Raw genomic sequence first — 21,965 nt, forward strand, 5'->3', positions numbered from 1 at the left:
TGTCACAGGAACAGGAGGAAGTGGGGAATCTTTCAATGCGGACAACTGAAGCTTTAACCCCTTCCCGCCGATGTCACACAAATATGCGGTCTCTCGGAACTGGGCTTTTTTCCGTGGGGCCGCATATTTGCGTACCTGTCAGCACTGAGATCGCGGTGTCACTGAGAGCACCGGGTCCCGTTCTAATGATCGGGACTCGGGACTCCCGGTCCCGGGTCACATGATCGCTGTGATAGCCTCTGATTGGCTATCACAGTAATCAGTCACTGTGCAGGCCAGCACCCTTGTTTTTTTCTCTCTCTATGAATGGAGAAAGACATACGTTGTATCTCTCGAACTCCTGGCATAGAGAGGAAAAATAAAAAGTTTGTACAAAAAAAAAAAAGATAAATAAATAAATATTAAAAAATAAAGAAAAGTACCTAGATCAAGGTTTGATCTAGTTCAGTGCCAGGGCTAGTGTTTAGGTCAAGGTCAGGGTCAAAGGTCAAAGGTCAGGGTCAAAGGTCAGAATTTAAAAAAAATTGGTATCAGTGTCAGTCTTAATGTCAGTGTCAGTGTGTTTTAGGTAAAAAAAAAAAAAAAAAAGACAAAAACAAAATGCGCACTATTGTTTCTGGGCTGTACTACGGGTACAAACAACAAATAACATACACATATCGCTGCGATCGTCAAGAGTTGGAAAATTTATTTTGGGTTGTTCTTTGGTTGTAGGTTATGGTATTAACAAGAAACACACAGCTAAATAAAAAAAAAAGATTTTTTTTACTATTTTGGGCCGGTTTTTCTTTGATAATAAAAAAAATCAGGAGATATCCATTACCATTTACCACCAAATGAAAGCCCAATTTGTCCTGCAAAAATCAAGGTATAATCCACCAGGATGTACAAAGTACCGTATTTTTCGCTCCATAGGACACACCTAGGTTTTAGAGGCTGAAAACAGGAAAAAAAAATATTCTGAACTAATGGACTGCAGACATAGTACAGGAGATGACCAGAGACTGCGGACACAGTACAGGAGATGACCAGAGACTGCGGACACAGTACAGGAGATGACCAGAGACTGCGGACACAGTACAGGAGATGACCAGAGACTGCGGACACAGTACAGGAGATGACCAGAGACTGTGGACACAGTACAGGAGATGACCAGAGACTGCGGACACAGTACAGGAGATGACCAGAGACTGCAGATACAGTACAGGAGATGACCAGAGACTGCGGACACAGTACAGGAGATGACCAGAGACTGCGGACACAGTACAGGAGATGACCAGAGACTGCAGACACAGTACAGGGGATGACCAGAGACTGCGGACATAGTACAGGAGATGACCGGAGACTGCGGACATAGTACAGGAGATGACCAGTGACTGCGGACATAGTACAGGAGATGACCAGAGACTGCGGACATAGTACAGGAGATGACCGGAGACTGCGGACATAGTACAGGAGATGACCAGAGACTGCGGACATAGTACAGGGGATGACCAGAGACTGCGGACACAGTAGAGGAGATGACCAGAGACTGCGGACACAGTACAGGAGATGACCAGAGACTGCGGACACAGTACAGGAGATGACCAGAGACTGCGGACACAGTACAGGAGATGACCAGAGACTGCGGACACAGTACAGGAGATGACCAGAGACTGTGGACACAGTACAGGAGATGACCAGAGACTGCAGACACAGTACAGGAGATGACCAGAGACTGCGGACACAGTACAGGAGATGACCAGAGACTGTGGACAGTACAGGAGATGACTGCTGACCTTTGGGGAGGGGGGGGGAGCGGGTACCTGTTCTTACTTCCGCGGAGTTGTTTGACCTTACCTGTTCCTCTATCCAGCGGCGCGCTGTCTTCCCGGCTTCTGTAGTGTGGGCGGCTCGGTTTGACAGCCGGGTGCCCAGTGCGCATGAGCGAGAAGCGCTGCGCTTTGTGATAGGTCAGGCGGCTTCTGGGACCTGTCATGTGTCCCAGGTGCCGCCTTACCGTTCACAAATCACACCGCTTCTCGCGCATGCGCACTGGGCACCCGGCTGTCAAACCGAGCCGCCCACACTACAGAAGCCGGGAAGACAGCGCGCTGCTGGATAGAGGAACAGGTAAGGTCCTGCTGCAGAGCTGAGCGGCCGGCCCGGTATTCTGACACGGCGGCGGTGGAAATACCGGACCGACCGCTCCATATTCGCTCCATAAGACGCACTGACATTTTCCCCCCTTTTATGGGGGGGGGGAAAAGTGCGTCTTATGGAGCGAAAAATACGTTAGTTGTGATGATACGTACGGTTTTACTAACACATGTCAACGTTGCAGAATTGTGCTTAGGCATTTAGATTTGTTTTACCCTTAGGTGTGAAGGGGTTAAAGCGAAATAGAGATTCAATAAAAATAATCATAATGCCAAAATGTACTAAGATTTATATATCAAATTCAATAATAGAGTTTAGTGGTTTAAAGTATACAGTATGTAAAGCCAACTTTTTTTTCAGTTGTTCGATAGAATAGGAAAGGATTAAGACCCCTGTTAGGTTTTGTTTTTTATTTATTTACTTGTTGTGTCCCATTGAGGATATCTCCCTTCACTTCCTGACCTAGACACTGCAGGCAGTAAGCAATGGTCTCTTCAAAGGAAGGGAATCTGGGGATATCCCTTCTTTGACAATTGTCACCAAACAAGTTTCCACATTCAATTATTTACCCTCACCTCTTATTCCTGTATCATCTCAAAAATATTGGATTTTCCATCACTTTCTGTACCGGAGAGAATGGACACAAGGACCAAAAGAAAGGGCGAATTAGCAATTAAAGAACCCAAGCTTTAATTCTTTCTATTTTCTATCCAAACAAACAAGCAAAAAAAGCTTATACTTTAGGTAATCCTAAATTCTATGGAAAAATTTAAATATCCTCTGAAACATGACAGCCAGCCCTACTTTTGAGTAACTGCAATTTCCTCTCAATGGCCCACCTTGTAATGGGCAATTTTGCTGCCTTCCCTTTATTTATGGAAGGATTTATTGGGCAATAATATACTTTTGGCAGCTTCTTTGATATCTTTATTTCTTAGGCTGTATATGATAGGATTGAGCATTGGCGTCACCACAGTGTACAACAGGGAAATCACTTTAGTTATATTTAAAGATGAAGTGTTTTTTGGAAGCATGTAGATGCCAATAAGAGTTCCATAGAACATGCAAACCACAGTCAGATGGGAACTGCAAGTTGAGAAGGACTTCTGTCTGCCAATATTGGAAGAAATTTTGAGGATAGCTTGAACGATGCATCCATATGATGTCAGAGTTATCATTAGAGGGAGTACCATTACAGGGACACTTAATATAAGGGCCTACAAATGGACAGCGTATGTTTCTGAACAAGATAGCTCTAGAATGGGATCCATATCACAGAAGAAATGATCGATGACATGAGGCCCACAGAAGTCCAAAGTAGATATTGTTATAGTGGTTACTAACACAAAGGAAAAGCCCAACAGCCAAGAAAGAAGGATCAGGTTTAGAAACAATGGATAGTTCATTATTGAGGAATATCTGAGAGGATTACAGACAGCCAGGTATCTGTCATAAGCCATCACAGTTAATATAAAGCATTCTAAAGATTCAGACGCACCAAAAATATAAAATTGAGAGATACAGCCAACAAGGGACATAACAATCCCCTCATTCATTACATTGGCAAGTGTGTTGGGGGCAACATCTGTTGTCAGCAGTATGTCCGATATGGACAGCTGGGTGAGGAAGAAGTACATGGGAGACTGGAGCTTCTTTGTGTTGGCTATCAAAGCGACAATCAAAAGATTTCCATTAATTGTCACTAAATAAATAATAAGGAGCAGAACAAATATAATATTATTAAACTTGTGAAGATTCGGGAACCCAAGTAGAATTATCTCGGAGACTGGGGTTTGGTTTCTGTCATACATTATCCATTAGTTTAAAAGAAAACAGATTTAAGAAATATCTCACTTTACTACTGCACCACTGGAGCCCATAGTTCCCATATTGTTTGCACACATGTCAAAATATGAATTTTGTGGATAGAAATTTACTTAAAACCCCCAGAACATGATCTAGTTACTGAACGCAGAGGCCCTGTAGAATAAAAAGAGAACAGTTGCATTACTATGTTGTACGGTATTTACCCAACTGTTTATCAAATCTGTTTTCAGGAAATAATACACTAAAAATAATTTTTTTGTGCACAGAAACACAAGTTAATCCCCATTTATACAAAATAAAAGGTGAGAGGTTGTGTCAAGTAAGTAGATACCAAACATGTGCGGCTCCAAAACTTCAAAAAATGATGGTACCCATAAAAACTAGCTAGACTTCTGGACTGCTGCAAATGATTTATAAGTGTGGCAATCACATTAAGAAATACTTTTCAAAGCTGCAAATTTTTTTACATACTGGGGCCTCCTGAATGCAATTTTAGTCAAAACTTAATTATTAAGAGGCAAAAGTTTTGTTGTACCTTGAACAAAATGATTTTAGGAGTACATTAATCACAAACTGAAAAAAGTCTGATCTACATACTGTGTTGCTTGTCGTCATCTGCCTGGGAAGCCAAATTTGAAGACATAATTCACAATATTAATTTTACTGGATTCAGTTCTTGAGTGAGACATTCAGTCAATTCATGAATGAATGGTATATAGCTTTTATAGAACCTTCTGTAGATTAATGGGAATACTCATTTGTACGAAATGGTCTTTGGAGACAAAACAGACTCTTAATAATAAATGTGATTGCTAGCCCATGAGATGTGGTTATTTTTTTTATAAATCTTTATTTATACAATTTTCAAGATATAACATAACATGATAATAAAGACAGAGACAAAAATAGGCATCTAACTACAAAATACAGCCAAGTTTCCACAGTCACTAGCCCTGACATTGTCACTCACCCCAGTTAACCCCGGGGGAATACCTTCAGATATAACTTCAGTACATTAGATTATAGGGCTAGCAAATAATGTGGTCTGCAAAAGCCAGTAAGAGAGCTAAAATCTGGAGCCTACTGAAGGCCAAAAAGAAGATGTAAGCTTGTTTGAGTATCGAAGGGGGGTTATGAGAAGGGTGTACAGTATAAGGAGCAGAAGAGAAAGGGAAAACTAGAAAAGCTCCCTCACCCTTTTTCCTAGAGGGATAAAGGAGCAAAAACCGTAGTAAGATCACTAAGATCTGTGCCTAAACTAATATTATGAAGGCTGTATGAGATAAAGGTCTATTGATCATCACTAATAAAGATATTAGCAACAGTTTATTATACATGTCAGAGGTGGTAACATCTATCCACAATGCCCAAGTATTATAAAACTGTGAATACTTGTCAATACCTTGATACCTCCACTCTCCCTGTTGTATATCTTGCATTTTCAAGAGCCAGTCCTTTAACATAGGGACCACCAAGGATTTCTAGTGCAAAGGTATAATGCTTTTTCCAGTGCTGAGAGGGTGAGGTAGCAATAATCGTTTGTATTTGCCCACAGACAAATAGGTGGCAGGAAATAACATGAAGAGAGGGTCATCCTTCAACTGATATTGCATGACCATGGTAATGAGGTTCTGGATATCCAGAAAGGTTTAATATGAAGGCAGTCCCACTAAAGGTGTAGGAATGTTCCTCTTTGTCCCCAACCTCTCCAACAATATGCAGGCATAGATGAGTATATTCAAGACAGTTTATGCAGAACCCTATACCACATCACAAAACAATTTGTACCATGACACCTGCATCTTAGAACATACAGAAGATGTGTGAGCCAGTTGGTAATCTTATCTACAGTACCTTCAAGAAGGCTGCGGTCCAGCTCGGTCTCCCACTATCTGATTAAATATGCAGTTGTGTGGGTAGAAAGATCTAGTAACATTTTGTGGACAGAAGTCTGGTTGTTCAGTCGGTATCTGTACACAGCTTCAAAGGGGTGAGCGAATCTTTGGATTGTGTATTACATGTAGACTCCTGAAGTAGTTCCTCACTCCTTTCTAATCTCTTACGAAGATTTCAACTCCGAGCCATTTAAAATCTGAAAGCATCTAGCTTCTGCAGAAACCCCCAGGGGCTGAAAAATGGAAGGCATTCCCTGAGGTTCAGCCAAGGGAAACTCCCCAATAGAAATGGAAAAAGAGGGAGGAAAGTGGGGCAGTTTGTGTCTCTTATTTAACTTACCCCAGATTGCCAAGGTGGAGCAGGATAGTGTGGATATCCTCCTGTGGGAACTATCAGACATGGTGTTATTTATTATAGTGTTATTATATTATCATTGAAATGCAGACATTTTAAAACCTACCACTATTTACGGTAAAGGACAACTTTATTGTGTGGGCTTCGCTATAATGTATGCTAAGGAAACTTGCATGGCCAAAGGGCTCTTGTGAGTGCTGCGTTGACCACAATCCTCTTCGTCCCCCTGTCACTGCCACTGACATCTTTGACAAATCTTCTTCCGGGTTCAGCATCTTTAGTTAGTTTGATTGGGAAGTCTAGGATGATGAAACTCTCTAAAATGTGCAAAGGATTTAATTCATCCCTGTGCCATGGCAAGCTGAGATGTGCATGTGTGGCTCAGTGTACAATACTGACATGATTGTTGGCAGGCAGATAAGGAGATTTATGGCTAGGCAAATAGTCTGTTCACTTTCCAAGGGAATTTGCCCCAGAGCTTAGTGAAGCTCTGCTGACTTCTATCAACCAATCACGTGCAAAGAAAAAAGTGTTTTTTATTTTCCTTACATATTATTGGGTGTTATTTGCAAAGTGAAGCTTCACCACATTCACTGTGCTTTGGGGCAAATTCCCTTGCAAATCGAAGCTTCACTTGCAAACTGAACAATAATTTGCCTTTAGGAAATCAACCTTACAGTATGTATCTTAAGCAATAAAAAGGCAACCTGACAGAAATGTTTTCTTCTAAAGGATTTGGTTCCACTTTAAATTTGCAAAATGTTTAGTTAAAATATAGTTACTAGAACTAGCGAATTTTGAGAAAAGGCAGCTCCATGAACTAGTCCACTGAGTTTACTATTCCTCTGTATGGTTTGATAAGGGGGTTGGTTAGCTCAGTGGTAGATGTGTTTTTAATGAAGTCCATAGCAGTCCAAACTGAGTATTAAAGGCTTGTCAGCCCACTTTTATTAAAACAGATTCATGTACAGTCCACAGACTTGCCCTAGCAGGGTTCTTAGTTTCACACAGCAAAACAGATAACAGAAAAGTAGCAAGCCACCTGGATCTCACTTCAGAAGTTCTACTGCTCTTTACACTTTTTCCTCAGACCATCTCATTCAGCCTTGACTACAGCACCTTGCTGCACCGGCCTATGTCTGGCCTCTAGGTGATTGTTCTTCTGACACCCTGGACTCTCTCATTCCTCTGAGACTTAAAGATTTCTTCAGTCCCCTGGACTCTCTCCTAGTTGCCTCTCTTATTCTCCCAGACTTTCTCAGCTGTCCCAACTCTCTCATTTAAATGGGTATGGAATCCCTCCAACATAGAGTGCTGTCTCTCCAGTAGATCACCCCTGTCTCCAGATAGGAACACACACCTGTGTTCAGATGAGAGCAGACCTCCCTCCTGTCTGGAGCCCCGAGCTATTCCCAGTACATCATTGTATCCAGCCAATATCTCACTCCTGTCATTCCTGCTGTCATCTGTATCTCCACTACCATTCGTTACTGACCTTTGGCTTGTTCCTTGACTATATTTCTGTCTAATCCCAACCTGCAACCACTTGTTACTGACCTTTGGCTTGTTAACTGACTACTCTTCTTCTTGATCCCTACCTGCTATATCTGCTGCTTGACCCTGGCTTACTCACCTCTTGGTGTGGTCCAGGACCGCAACCTGGTACTAACATGCAGCAAAACCCATCTACACCATCAGGAGCTCTGGTGAACACCGATTAGTGTTTAGACTCCTCACCTCAGATGAGCCCGTGTAATCCGCCAGGGTGATGTGCTGCATGCATTCAGCTGGCCCATGGGAACCTCTCTACTGCTTTAGCTACTGGCCTCTGAATCTGATCCCTGACTATGACAATCCCATATAAAGCCCAAACTTTGGTTTTAAATGAGTAGGAAAGAGATTGGTCCACTATCACATTTTTACTGCTGTCTTTGTCTCAAAGATGAGAAATCCAAACTCCAAAAAGTGATGGGAAGTCCAAAATGCTTGATTTGTCCCAAGAACAGGATTAGGTGGCAGATCTTCCAATGAGGACAGCTGAATCTTGAAAGTGGAATAGAGAATCTGATTTCTATGGGAAAAAATGTTTCTGTAAAAATAATCATTATGTCCAAATGTGCTAAGATTTGTACAGTTGTGGCCAAAATTATTCAACCCCCAATGCTGTAAAGGGGTTTAGGGACTATAGTGTACATTTGGAATTGTATTCAGAATCAAATCCTACAAGGACGTTGTAACTACCCAAATGCAACTAAAATGACATCAATTGTTTATGTAATACAGTAGTAAATGGTTCTTATGTGGTTTCTTCATTGCCACAATTATTCAACCCCTTAAAGACTACCACTCTGAAGAACAGAGGTTCATACAGGTGCTTTCCATCAGGTATTGAAAACACCTGTGGATGTCACCGAGCAGCAATCAAGCATAATAAGCACCAATTAGGCAGCTTTAAAATGACTGTGATACTCAGCTCCTTCTAGACATTTACTGGTGTGGTTACAAACATGGTGAAGGCAAGAGAATGGTCCAGGAAGACAAGAGAAGAGGTGATTTCTCTTCACAGGAAGGGCAATGGCTATAAGAAGATTGCAAAGATGTTAAACATACCAAGAGACACCTTAGGAAGCATCATTCGCAAATTCAAGGCAAAGGGCACTGTTGAAACGCTACCTGGTCGTGGCAGAAAGAAGATGCTGACTTCGACTGCTGTGCGCTACCTGAAGCGTAGAGTGGAGAGAAGTCCCCGTGTGACTGCTGAGGAACTGAGAAAAGATTTGTCAGATGTGGGTACAGAAGTTTCAGCCCAGACAATAAGACGCACACTGCGTAATGAAGGCCTCCGTGCCAGAACTCCCAGGCGTACCCCCTTGCTGTCTCCAAAGAATAAGAAGAGTCGACTGCAGTATGCCAAAAGCCATGTGGACAAACCACAAAAGTTGTGGGATAGTGTTCTGTGGACTGATGAAACAAAATTAGAACTGTTTGGGCCCATGGATCAACGCTATGTTTGGAGGAGGAAGAACAAGGCCTATGATGAAAAGAACACCTTGCCTACTGTGAAGCATGGTGGAGGGTCAATCATGCTTTGGGGCTGTTTTGCTTCTGCAGGTACAGGGAAGCTTCAGCGTGTGCAAGGTACCATGAATTCTCTTCAGTACCAGGAGATATTGGATGGAAACGTGATGCAGTCCGTCACACACCTGAGGCTTGGGAGACGTTGGACCTTTCAACAGGACAATGATCCCAAGCATACCTCCAAGTCCACTAGAGCATGGTTGCAGAGGAAAGGCTGGAACATTTTGGAGTGGCCATCGCAGTCACCAGACTTAAATCCGATTGAGAACCTCTGGTGGGACTTAAAGAAAGCAGTTGCAGTGCGCAAGCCTAAGAATGTGACTGAACTGGAGGCCTTTGCCCATGAAGAATGGGCGAAGATACCCGTAGATCGCTGCAAGACACTTGTGTCAAGCTATGCTTCACGTTTAAAAGCTGTTATAACTGTAAAAGGATGCTGTACTAAGTACTAAGATTGAATGTCACTTGGGGGTTGAATAAAACTGATAATGCTGTGAGCACAGAAAAGACATTTGTGGTTATTTCATTATAACTGTTATGTTATATTTGTCTGACCTACAAGTGCCTCTTTAATGTAAATGTAAGCAAGATGACTGAATGATCAAAAGCAATGTCAAACTGGCCAAAACACTCAATTTCAGTGGGGGTTGAATAATTTTGGCCACAACTGTATATGATAGGATTGAGCATTGGCGTCACCACAGTGTACAACAGAGAAATCACTTTAGTTATATTTAAAGATGAAGTGTTTTTTGGAAGCATGTAGATGCCAATAAGAGTTCCATAGAACATGCAAACCACAGTCAGATGGGAACTGCAAGTTGAGAAGGACTTCTGTCTGCCAGTATTGGAGGAAATTTTGAGGATAGCTTGAACGATGCATCCATATGATGTTAGAGTTATCATTAGAGGGAGTACCATTACAGGGACACTTAATATAAGGGCCTCCAAGCGAACGGAGGATGTTTCTGAACAAGATAGTTCCAGAATAGGCTCCATATCACAGAAGAAATGATCGATGACATGAGGCCCACAGAAGTCCAAAGTAGATATCATTATAGTAGTTACTAATATAAAGGAAAAGCCCAACAGCCAAGAAAGAAGGATCAGGTTTAGAAACAATGGATAGTTCATTATTGAGGAATATCTGAGAGGATTACAGACAGCCAGGTATCTATCATAAGCCATCACAGTTAATATAAAGCATTCTAAAGATTCAGAAGCACCAAAGATATAAAACTGAGAGATACAGCCAACAAGGGACATAACAATCCCCTCATTCATTACATTGGCAAGTGTGTTGGGGGCAACATCTGTTGTCAGCAGTATGTCCGATATGGACAGCTGGGTGAGGAAGAAGTACATAGGAGACTGGAGCTTCTTTGTGTTGGCTACCAAAGCGACAATCAAAAGATTTCCATAAATTGTCACTAAATAAATTATAAGGAGCAGAACAAATATAATACTATTAAACTTGTGAAGATTTGGGAATCCAAGAAGGATTATCTCGGAGACTGGGGTTTGGTTTCTGTTAGTTTAAACAAGAACAGATTTAAGAAATACTTCACCTCTGAATTTTTGTTTTCTTTCATTTTTATGCACAAATGTTAAAATCTGCTTTTTTGGATATACATTTTCTTAAAAGCCCTGAAACATTATTTTCTGAATGCAGAGGTCCTATAGAAAAAAAAAAGATAGTGGCATTCATGTTTCATGAATTTTGCAGAACTATTGATCAAATCTATGTTTTCAGATATAAATACACCAAAATGAATTTTTGTGCACAGAAATGCATTTTAATCCCCATTTTCTGTACAAAATAAAAGTGAATAAAAATGAGGTTGTGTTGAGTGAATAAATACCAAACATGTGCAACTCTGGACTACTGCAATTCCCTTCTCACTGGCCTACCCAAACTAACGCTATCCCGACTCCAGTCGATCCTAAACTCAGCGACTAGACTCATCCACCTCACCAACCGCTCCACATCCGCCTCCCTCCTCTGCCAATCCCTTCACTAGTCCCGATTGCCCAGCGCATCAAATTCAAACTGCTAACCCTGACCTACAAAGCCATTCACAACGCCGCCCCAAACTAACTAACCGACCTGATACCCAAATACTACCCTACCCGTGCCCTCCGCTACTCACAGGACCTCCTACTCTCTAGCTCCCTGGTCTCCTCCTCCCACGCCCGATTGTAGGACTTTTCTAGGACTTCCCCCATCCTCTGGAACTCCCTACCCCAATCCATCAGACTGTCACCCACCCTCCTCACCTTCAGGCGCACCCTTAAAACCCTCCTCTTCAGGGAAGCCTACCCCAACCTCACCTAACACCCGACCTCACCTAACCACCTCCTCTACTCCTCCCACCACTCCATCCCCCACAGCCATCTCCTCCTGTATCACCTTCCCCTCCCTCTTAGATTGTAAGCTCGAAAGAGCAGGGCCCTCGATCCCCTCGTGTATTGTATTGTTACTGTCTTGTCTCATGTTCTGTCCCCCTTGCTACTGTACAGCGCTGAGCATACCTTTTGGCGCTATATAAATACTGTATAATAATAACTCTGAAATCTCAAAAAATGATGGTACCTATAAATAATGGCCAACTATCTGGGGTGCAAATTGTCTACAGGTATTGCAATCTCATTAAGCAATATTTTTTAAAGTTGCATAGTTTTTTATTCTACATTTTAATAGACAGAAATATTTACACCATGAACAAACTAAATTTAGGAGTACATTAATCACAAACTGAAAAAGTCTGATCTACGTACTGTGTTGCTTGTCAACATCTATCTGGTAAACCAAATTTGCAGACATAATTTGAAGTATGAATTTCACTGAATTCAGTCCTCGAGTCAGTCATTCAGTCAATTCAGAAACGCACGGTATAAAGCTTTTATAGAAAATTCTGTTGATTAATGGGAATACTCGTGTGTAAATAAAAATGGTCTCCAGGGACAAAATAGAATCTTAACGATGACTATGATGGTGTTCCCATGAGATACGGTTATTTTTTACAATGTTATTAAGTTATCATTGAAATGTTAGAATTTTAAAACCTACCAGTATTTAAAGAAGAACTGAAGTCCACTTACAAGCAGGTTGGGGTTTGCTATAATGTATGCCCAACAAACTTGCATGACACACCTACTTTCCAAAGGGATCTCTTCAGTGCTGCTATGAAAGCAATCCCCCTCATCCCTCTGTCACTGCCGCTGACCTTCCAGGTTCAGCTTTTTTGACTAGCTTGATTGGGCAGTCAAGGATGAAGAAACTCCCTAACAGGCACAAGGCATTTAATACCCCTATTGCATGTTGAGATGTTCATATAAGGCTCCATGTACAATAATAAGATGATTTCTGGCAGGCAGATAAGGAGACCTTTATTGAAGAAGAGACATAGGGGTCGGCAAGCAGTTTGAGCATTTTGTAATGGAAGTTGCACTTTGGAAGAGAAATTGCTCTACAGCTTAGTCTATGATGTTTACAATTTCAGCATTCCCATTGCCTTTCAGTTTGGCAAGAGTTCAGTTTTAAATTGAGGAACACATATATATAGATTCTCCAGCTGTTCTTAAGCCAATAAGGTGTGGGTCCATTCATATTAACGCTTCTCGCTGGCTAGTAAGCAGATATGATTGACTCAAGACCACACTGGATCAGTTTCTGAATTTGCATCCACTCTAGTTACATCCATAGGTAATCTTGTTAGCACATTCCTCTTTTGTCAAGCTTTTCCCCATGACATAATACACAAAAAAGGGTGTTAAATAAATATTGATGTCCTGGTTCCTCACACTCTAAACAAGAGGGTTCAGCAATGGGGTTAACACAGTATACAACAGGGAAAAGATTGTATTAGCTATGGCTAGTGTCCTTGGGAAAGCAGCAAGTAAATAATACATATTGTCCCATAGTATGTGCACACAGACAGCAGATGTGAACTGCAAGTAGAAAAAGTTTTCTGTCCCCCAGTCTTGAAAGAAATTCTGAAAATAGAGCAAAATATGAAGTAATAGCTCGGTATTATAAAGACAAATGGGATGAAACCCAAAAGAAATGCAATGACCAGTACTTCTCTGTGAATAAACTTAGTTTTAGTTGTAGAAAGCTTTAAAATAGGTTCTAAGTCATAAAACATGGTCTGTTATGGCTGAGTCACAAAATTGCTAATTAGACATGGAAAGAGTTACAGCGCTCATCAAGATGAAACCAGAAACCACAGAAGTCCACACCATGAGATGGTGGCAAGTCCTCATAGTCATGATCGAACTGTATCTCAAAGGGTTGCAAATGGCCAAATATCTATAAAAAGTCATAATACAGAGGAGGAGACCCTCTTTACCTCCAGATGAGGCATATATGTAGAAATGGGTCACACATTCAAAAAAGTCATGGAAATTCCACCTGCCCATATCACCTGTAGCATATTGGACATGACAACTGTTGTTAGAAGTATTTCACACCAAGAAAGATTGCAAAGTAAAAAGTACATTGGGCAGTGTAGATTTTGGCTAAAGACAACTAACCCAATAACCATGTTTACCACTTAGAATTCCAAGGTAAACAATTAGAAGAAGAATGAAAATTATGATTTTTGATCCATGAAGGTTTCCAAAGCCAAGAAGAACCAGTTCTGTCATTAAAGTCTTGTTCTGGTCACACGTTCTTGGTTGATGAATTTGTGCGTATAACCAAATGAACCAAAGCAATGCAAGTGCTTGCCTCAAACATGAATGTGTACTGACACATTTCCTTGCATTTGTAAAATTATAGAAAATTTGTGTACCTTTCAAAATGCTTAATAAATTCTAACTAAATTCAGGCTCTTAATGGCATGTGGACACGCCCTAAAAGCAACACAGGAACGAAGTACACAACAATTTCTAACCTGATTATTTTTCTTTTAACCAGTGAAAAAACATTACAAATAATCTGTGTATTCATGAAGGTAAATCAAACATTTCATGTGTATCTAGTGAGCATATACATAACAATGGGGCAATTATTATTATTATTATTATTATTACTACGAGTTTATATAGCGCCAAAGGGTTTGCTCAGCGCTGTACAATAGGGGGGACAATACATGGCACATTTGAAGTCCTGGATACATAGGACCACTGTTTATGCTCCAGCTCGGGCTGTCATATCACTCAATAATTATTACTGCTGATATATTTTGACGTATACAATTCCTTTAGTGTACCATGCATGATGTTTGGATGATAATCAGTTGCAGTAATAAAGTTTGCTCATTTACCATCAACCTAAGCCAATGTGAAGATCAATCCAACTGTTAGCCAAATGATTTGTGCACAGGGAGACGCAAGAAAGATATGATTTTTTATTATCATTTTGTTTTGCGTATGACTGATGATTAAAAAATTTAAGTTTTATTAAAAAAAAGCACAATGCCCCTCCACTCTATTAACATATATCGTATTGATTATATGTCTGACTAGCACAAAATTAATTACCATTTTCCTTAATGTTGGAGTAACTTCAGAGCAATAATGGGATACTACAGCAGTAGAAACTGTTCAAGGGGATTTTCACTGAGCTTAGTAAATAAGGACTTAAGGTCCTATCCCTGAAGAGGTCACATGAGCAAGTGACGCAACGCATTGGCCAGAGCAAGGTGACATCACTTCCGGTCCGGACCCGAATCCGGTTTATCAAACCAAGTTTGTATGGTTTATTGGTAGTTGGTATAGTTTATTATTTTGTATTATTTTTGTTATCACTGTGGACAATATTAAGGTGGATAGGAATGTGTGAGCAGTGCGGCACAATTTATTTCTGTATTTAAAGTTTGATACGGGAACACTGTGGGCGAGGCAGGGCTGATGTCACTCTCCTCCATGTTTTCCCAATAAACTCCTTAGGTGCCAAGTCTGGGTCACATGACAGTACTGCCCCCCGGAGAATTGGTTCTTCTGGGCTATGCTAGGCACCTGTAACAGGATCACCTTCCTACACGTGGGGTACCTTTTCTTTCGTACCATTTTCACCAATACGCTGGGACAAGACTGAGGCCGCCGTGGGGAAATACTCAACCTTAAGGTGGGTCTCTGACATTAGAGATGAGCATACACTGTGTACACTTGCACCATAACTGTTCTCCAGTTAACTCTCAGGTCCCTGTGTAAATGCAAATTTTCAATTAGTAGGGACATGCTGAACACTGTAATAACACTGTAATAAATATAAATGAAGGCATCAAAAGTAATGGGCAGGGGTGGACAGACCATTTGGAAACTCGGGAACTGCCCGAGGGCCCGGGGTCAGTAGGGGGCCCCATGAGATGCCCCTGGTACCTTTTTCATAGGATTTTTTGAGTTTGGGCAAGGACACAGGGGCCCCATGATCCCCTATGAGTTGTCAGTCCGCCCCTGGTAATGGGTATCACTTAAAATGTAAAGTATTGCCAGATAATCAAAAAACCTAAAGAAAAAGCAGTGTGAACAGATAATTCACAAAAGAAAAGCGGTTACGTAAAGAACAATGTGATACTCTGAATTGCAATCAAATAATGCTTTTATTAGCAAAATAGCAATATGAGACAAAGACTGCAAGGTAGCCATCACCTCAATGATAGACAGTATTAAAACAACCTAAAACCAAAAAATACAAAACAGAGACATCATGGCTAGGCCAAATACAATATTATGCTGTAGAAGCAATGACTCAAGGGTCTTTTGCTCATGTAGCAAACACATGGGGGTGCACCACCGAATTGAGAGTACATATAATGATGGGAGAGATGCAATGACGGTGCTAGAAGACCAATATTCAATATGATGTTAGAGCAGGTGTAGCCTCTACTGTCATGGAAACAGAGGTCCAACTAAGGAAAGGTTACTTGGTGAAAATAAACCTGATTCCAATGTGAGTGTGTGTAGTCCTCATGTGTATGCATATATCATGCTGAACACTATCCACAACCATCTGTCCAGCATTTTCTAATACTGTTCCCAGTAGCAGAGTGGGTCCCGGCATCTACCAAGCATGGGCTCCAAACATGCACATGGCGTAACTCTTGAACCTTTGGACCTCTGTACAAGATGGGAACCTCTGAAGTGCAGATCTTCTCCAGTTGCTATGGGAGACAGACCATGGTGGAAGGAGTGCCATCAACATCTCCCTTGCTACTAGAGGCCATTCCAACTATAACAGGTACACGTTATGGACAGGCTGCATTGCTAACTGTAGATCTCCATTACCCCTGGCAACCATAAGTAAAACTGCACTCGGATGACTCTTTAAGTGCTGACTCTTCATACCCCTATGTGCTAGTGACCCAAAGCTGTAGAAATGTGCTGGTTACCTGCATTGCACTCCTTTAAATAACTTCAGACCAGGCAAAAAGAAATGTTCAACATTTACTGAACTAAAATGCAAACATTACAGAGTCCAACAAATTTGAACAGTCTTTTCCTAGATCCCTAATCCTTAATCCCTAATCCTAATGCTGTGTGCTTCCCCAGCATACCTGCAAAGGTAGTGTCCATGTACAAAAAGATTCAAAGGTGGCATCCTCCAGCAGCTGATGTCTTCAGGGCAAACCCCAGGTTTCAGAACCTCACATATTGCTGCTATCAAAATGGCTGTGCTCCTCTCGGATCTGACGGATCAAATTTAGGGCTCTGGACCACTGTCTCTTTTTATATCTACAGAAGCATTGGGTTGGACCCAAACATCCCGCCAAAAGAAAAACCAGGGGATCAAGCACCTAGCTAGCTAATTTCTAACCCACCTACAGCACTATTTTGTTGTTTGCCGCAGATGTTGCTTACATTTAGTTTGTTGAGGCACAGGATGGTGGCAGCACATTAGAGTTTCTTTGTTGTGTTTTATTTTATAAAAAAAAGTGAATATTGTCTATGAAAAGCGATATGAATCCTGATGCACTGGATTTAGCCAAAATGGTAAATGTTATCCACTAAATGTATTATGTGTAAGTAAACATGTTTTAGCTTCCATAACTGAAAGCAGTGGAGTTGATTCAATTACTTTCTTACCACGCTATAGCCAAATGACGACGACAGTTCTGGGCACCATATGATGTCCTCCCAGAACCCCTCTGCACGTGCGCGTTCACCCCCAGCGGCGCGCACCCAGCGCTGTCTGTGATCCCTGTGTCCTCTGGACAGCTGATCACATGACATGGTAAAAGGCCAGTCATAGCGGCCTTTTACCACATGGCCAGCTGTGTCCAATCACAGCTGACCACCATGTAAATACACTTGCTGGTTATTGACAGCACTTTCCTCACGCTGCTACAGTGTGAGGAAAGTAGTGCCCATAAACAGCAATTGTCAAAGGAGACATCTGCACTGATAATCAGGGCACTGATTATCAGTGCAGCCCCAAAAGTGCCCATCAATGCCTAACAGTGCTGCCCATCAGTGCTCAATAGTGCTGCCCTTCAGTGTCCAACAGTGCTTCCCAGCAGTGCTACCAATCTGTGCCTGTCAGTGCCACCCATCAGTGCTGCCAGTCAGTGCTATCACTGAGTGTTGCCAGTCACTGCAGCCAGTCAGTGTCCATCAGTGCTGCATATCAGTGCAACATCATCAGTACCTCCTCATCAACACCTAACAGTGCCTCCTCCTCAGTACAGCCTATCAGTGCCGCCTCATCAGTGCCCATCAGTGCTTCCTATCAGTGCAGCCTCATCACAGCACATCAGTGAAGGAGAAAAATTACCTGTTTGCAAAACTTTATAATAGAAACAAAGAAAACCTTTTTTTAGGGGTTATAGTGCAAAAAAACCCAGTGATGATTAAATACCACCAAAAGAAATATCTATTTGTGTGAAAAAAATTATAACAATTTTATACGGGTACAGTGTTGCATGACCGCACAATTGTCATTCAAAGTGTGACAGCGCTGAAAGCTAAAAGTTGGCCTGGGCAGGAAGGGGGGGAAAGTGTCCGGTAGGCAAGTGCTTAATATATAAATAAATGCATGGCTCACTTCGGAAAGTAAATGTTCAATCAGCCTAGTAAATGAGACTAAATTGTAACCACTTTGAATCATCCAATCATATGAAAAACAAAAAACTTTACAAAAGGAACTAGACTTCACCTTAGCTACCCTGCAATGACATCTATTTGCTGATGTACAAGGAACTTGTTTTCCAGGAAAACTGGTCAGCAGATGTGCAGTAGAAGTTACATTTCTGAGTTAGCTATGATATGGCTTCCTCTTTACTTCACATAACCACTACTTCTTCACTCCACTTATCTTTACCCACAGATAGAATTGGCTACACTCCAAGGTACAAGTCCCTGGTCTCAAATGTTCCATGCTTGCATAACCAATAAAGTTTGGGTTAAGTTACCCCCTGACCCCTTTGTCCCCTCTACTCCTTGTCCTTCCTCTGTGTTTTCCTTTAGTCTTCTTCTCCCTATGTCTAACATTTGAAACATGAGGAATCAGTAGGATAATATGCCATTATATACCTAATTTGAAATATCTTAAAGCAATGGTCTCCAAACTGTGGCCGAATGTGGCCCTTTGCTTGCCTTTATCTAGCCCTTGGGCACTATTCCACCAACTGATACCAATGATGGAGCACTATTCCAACAACTGATACCAATGATGGAGCACTATTCCACCAACTGATACCAATGATGGAGCACCATTCCTCCTACTGACATAATCAATGGGGCACTATTCTTCTAATTGATATCATCAGTGGGGCACTATTCCACCAAATAAAATCAATGATGGGGCACTGATACTGGGGCATTTTGTTACTCCCACTGACCACAATCTGGCCCCCCTAAAACTTGAATGATAGAAAACTGTCTGTTTGCTTAGAAAGTTTGGAGACTCCTGTCCTAAAGGATAAGTTTACCTTTTGTGACATGTTACACCCATATTCGTGTTATGAAAGGACCAGCCCCCCACTCCTCCCCCAATGCCCCGATGTCACAGCTAGCGGTGGATCTTCTCACATTGCTAGCTGTCACAATTTAAATAGCACGTGGCCATGTGCTGTGAATGAGAAAACTACAAGTTCCGACAGCCTTTGCGGCTGTTGGCTTGTAGTTCTCAATGAATTACCATGGCACTGTTGAATGCTGTAGTAGTTAACTGCTACTGGGCGGCAGGGATGTGCAAAATCACATATTTGTGAATTTGCATTTCCTGGTTGGGGGTGCGTGCACGCGTTCCATATCTGCGCCGCTATTGGCTCCTCAGTATGTCAATCACCGGGTCCCAGCCACCGAATCTCAGATGGTACTCGGTGATCATCGGTGGTGTTGACAGGGGAGAGGTCTGTATGTAAACACAGATATCTCCCCTGTCAGCAAGGACATGCTGCATTATATTTCTCTGCTCAGCAGCATATCTCCTTAGCAGGGGCGGACTGACCATTTGGAAACTCGGGCGCTGCCCGAGGGCCCAGGGTCAGTAGGGGGCCCCATGAGATGCCCCTGGTACCTTTTTCATAGGCTTTTTTGAGTTTGGGCAAGGACACAGGGGCCCCATGATCCCCTATTGCCCGGGGGCCCCATGAGTTGTCAGTCCGCCCCTGCTCCTTAGTAAAACAGCACACATCACACAGTTAACCCATTGATCGCCCCAAATGTTAATCCCCTCCTGCCCAGTGCCAATAGTACAGTGTCGGTCCTTTTTATTAGCACTGATCACTGTATTGGTGTCACTGGGGATGTCAGTGTCATTTAGTCAGTTCCCCCTCCAGTGTCAGTATGCACATCACTGTCCCGCTATAAGTCGCTGATCACCACCATTACTAGTATAAAAAATTTTTTTAAATCCCTTTATATATCCCGCCATTTGTAGACTCAATTTATGAAGAAATTTGATTTTAAAATTTTTTCACTAGATACTTTTTATAGCAAAAAGTCAAAAATATTGTTTTTTTTTCAAAATTGTTGTTTTTTTTGTTTATTACGCAAAAAATAAAAAATGCAGAGGTTGATCAAATACCACGAAAAGCAGGCTCTGTTTGTGGAAAAAAAAGGACATAAAATTCATTTGGTTGCGGTGCTGCATAACCACGCAATTGTCAGTTAAAGTAATGCAGTGTCGTATCACAAAAAAAAAAGCCTGGTCAGGAAGGGGGGTAAATCCTCTGGAGGGTAAGTGGTTAATTGATTCTTCTTGTCATTGTGTATCTGCCTGCTTGTTACATAGTTACATAGTTAGTCTGGCTGAAAAAAGACAAAAGTCCATCTAGTTCAGGGGTGGGCAAACTTTTTGACTTGAGGGCCGCAATGGGTTCATATATTGGACCCGGGGGCCGGACCAAGAGTAGATGAATGATGTGTATGTGTCATCCATAGTAAGTATAGTAATATTCCCCAATAGTAAGAATAGTAATTAATCCCCCATATAGTAATTAATCCCCCATATAGTAATTCATCCCCCATAGTAATTCATCCCCCATAGTAATTCATCCCCCATATAGTAATTCATCCCCCATAGTAATTCATCCCCCATAGTAATTCATCCCCCATATAGTAATTCATCCCTCATAGTAATTCATCCCCCATATAGTAATTCATCCCCCATAGTAATTCATCTCCCATATAGTAATTCATCCCCCATAGTAATTCATCCTCCATAGTAATTCATCCCCCATATAGTAATTCATCCCCCATAGTAATTCATCCCCCATAGTAATTCATCCCCCATAGTAATTCATCCCCCATATAGTAATTCATCCCCCATAGTAATTCATCCCCCATAGTAATTCATCCCCCATATAGTAATTCATCCCCCATAGTAATTCATCCCCCATATAGTAATTCATCCCCCATAGTAATTCATCTCCCATATAGTAATTCATCCCCCATAGTAATTCATCCTCCATAGTAATTCATCTCCCATATAGTAATTCATCCCCCATAGTAATTCATCCCCCATATAGTAATTCATCCCCCATATAGTAATTCATCCTCCATAGTAATTCATCCCCCATATAGTAATTCATCCCCCATATAGTAATTCATCCCCCAAATAGTAATTCATCCCCCATAGTAATTTATCCCCCATATAGTAATTCACCCCCCATAGTAATTCACCCCCCATAGTAATTCATCTCCCATATAGTAATTCACCCCCCATAGTAATTTATCCCCCATATAGTAATTCATTCCCCATATTAATTCAGTCCCCAAGTCCCCCCTGTGTCAATTCACTTACCTTTGCTCCGCGCGTTCCTCTCGCCGTGTTCCCGCGCCGTTCCGGTGTAGCATAAAAATCTGTCTCCTATGAGGATCTGTCCCCCTCGACGTATCTGCGCATGTGCCAGTTTCAGGCATTAGCAGCCGATCGGCGATCTCCGGCACATGCGCAGATACGTCGAGGGGGACAGATCCTCATAGGAGACATATTTTCATGCTACACCGGTCTTCAGGGCGGAATGTGAGAGGAGCCTAGCGGGAGCCTAGCTCCGCGGGCCGGATTAAAAGGTCCGCCGGGCCGTATACGGCCCGCGGGCCGTAGTTTGCCCATTGCTGATCTAGTTCAACCAAAAAAAAAAAAGAAGTTATGAACCTATACCCACAATTGACCCAGAACCAGGGGCGGACTGACCATTTGAAAACTCGGGCACTGCAGAGGGCCCGGGGTCAGTAGGGGGCCCCGTGAGATGCCCCTGGTACCTTTTTCATAGGCTTTT

General features: G+C 41.9%; 1 protein-coding gene and 1 pseudogene across 1 annotated transcript; both read right to left on the reverse strand.

Annotated features, from left to right (window-relative positions):
- Nucleotides 1-3,008: 3,008 nt before the first annotated feature.
- LOC149452665 (olfactory receptor 11L1-like) lies at nucleotides 3,009-3,950 on the reverse strand (annotated as a pseudogene).
- Nucleotides 3,951-4,101: 151 nt separating this feature from the next.
- LOC149452666 (olfactory receptor 11L1-like) lies at nucleotides 4,102-13,841 on the reverse strand. The gene is made up of 4 exons (XM_089689326.1): nucleotides 13,831-13,841; nucleotides 9,963-10,822; nucleotides 5,162-5,169; nucleotides 4,102-4,119 (listed from the first exon to the last, which is right to left on the reverse strand). Exons 1-4 carry the CDS (start codon nucleotides 13,839-13,841, stop codon nucleotides 4,102-4,104), a joined length of 897 nt encoding a protein of 298 aa, XP_089545452.1.
- Between the last annotated feature and the right edge of the window lie 8,124 nt (nucleotides 13,842-21,965).

The sequence above is a fragment of the Staurois parvus genome, unplaced genomic scaffold (assembly GCF_062004578.1).
Source record: "Staurois parvus isolate SC_StPar_1 unplaced genomic scaffold, SC_StPar_1.0 ptg000470l, whole genome shotgun sequence".
Taxonomy (NCBI): domain Eukaryota; kingdom Metazoa; phylum Chordata; class Amphibia; order Anura; family Ranidae; genus Staurois; species Staurois parvus.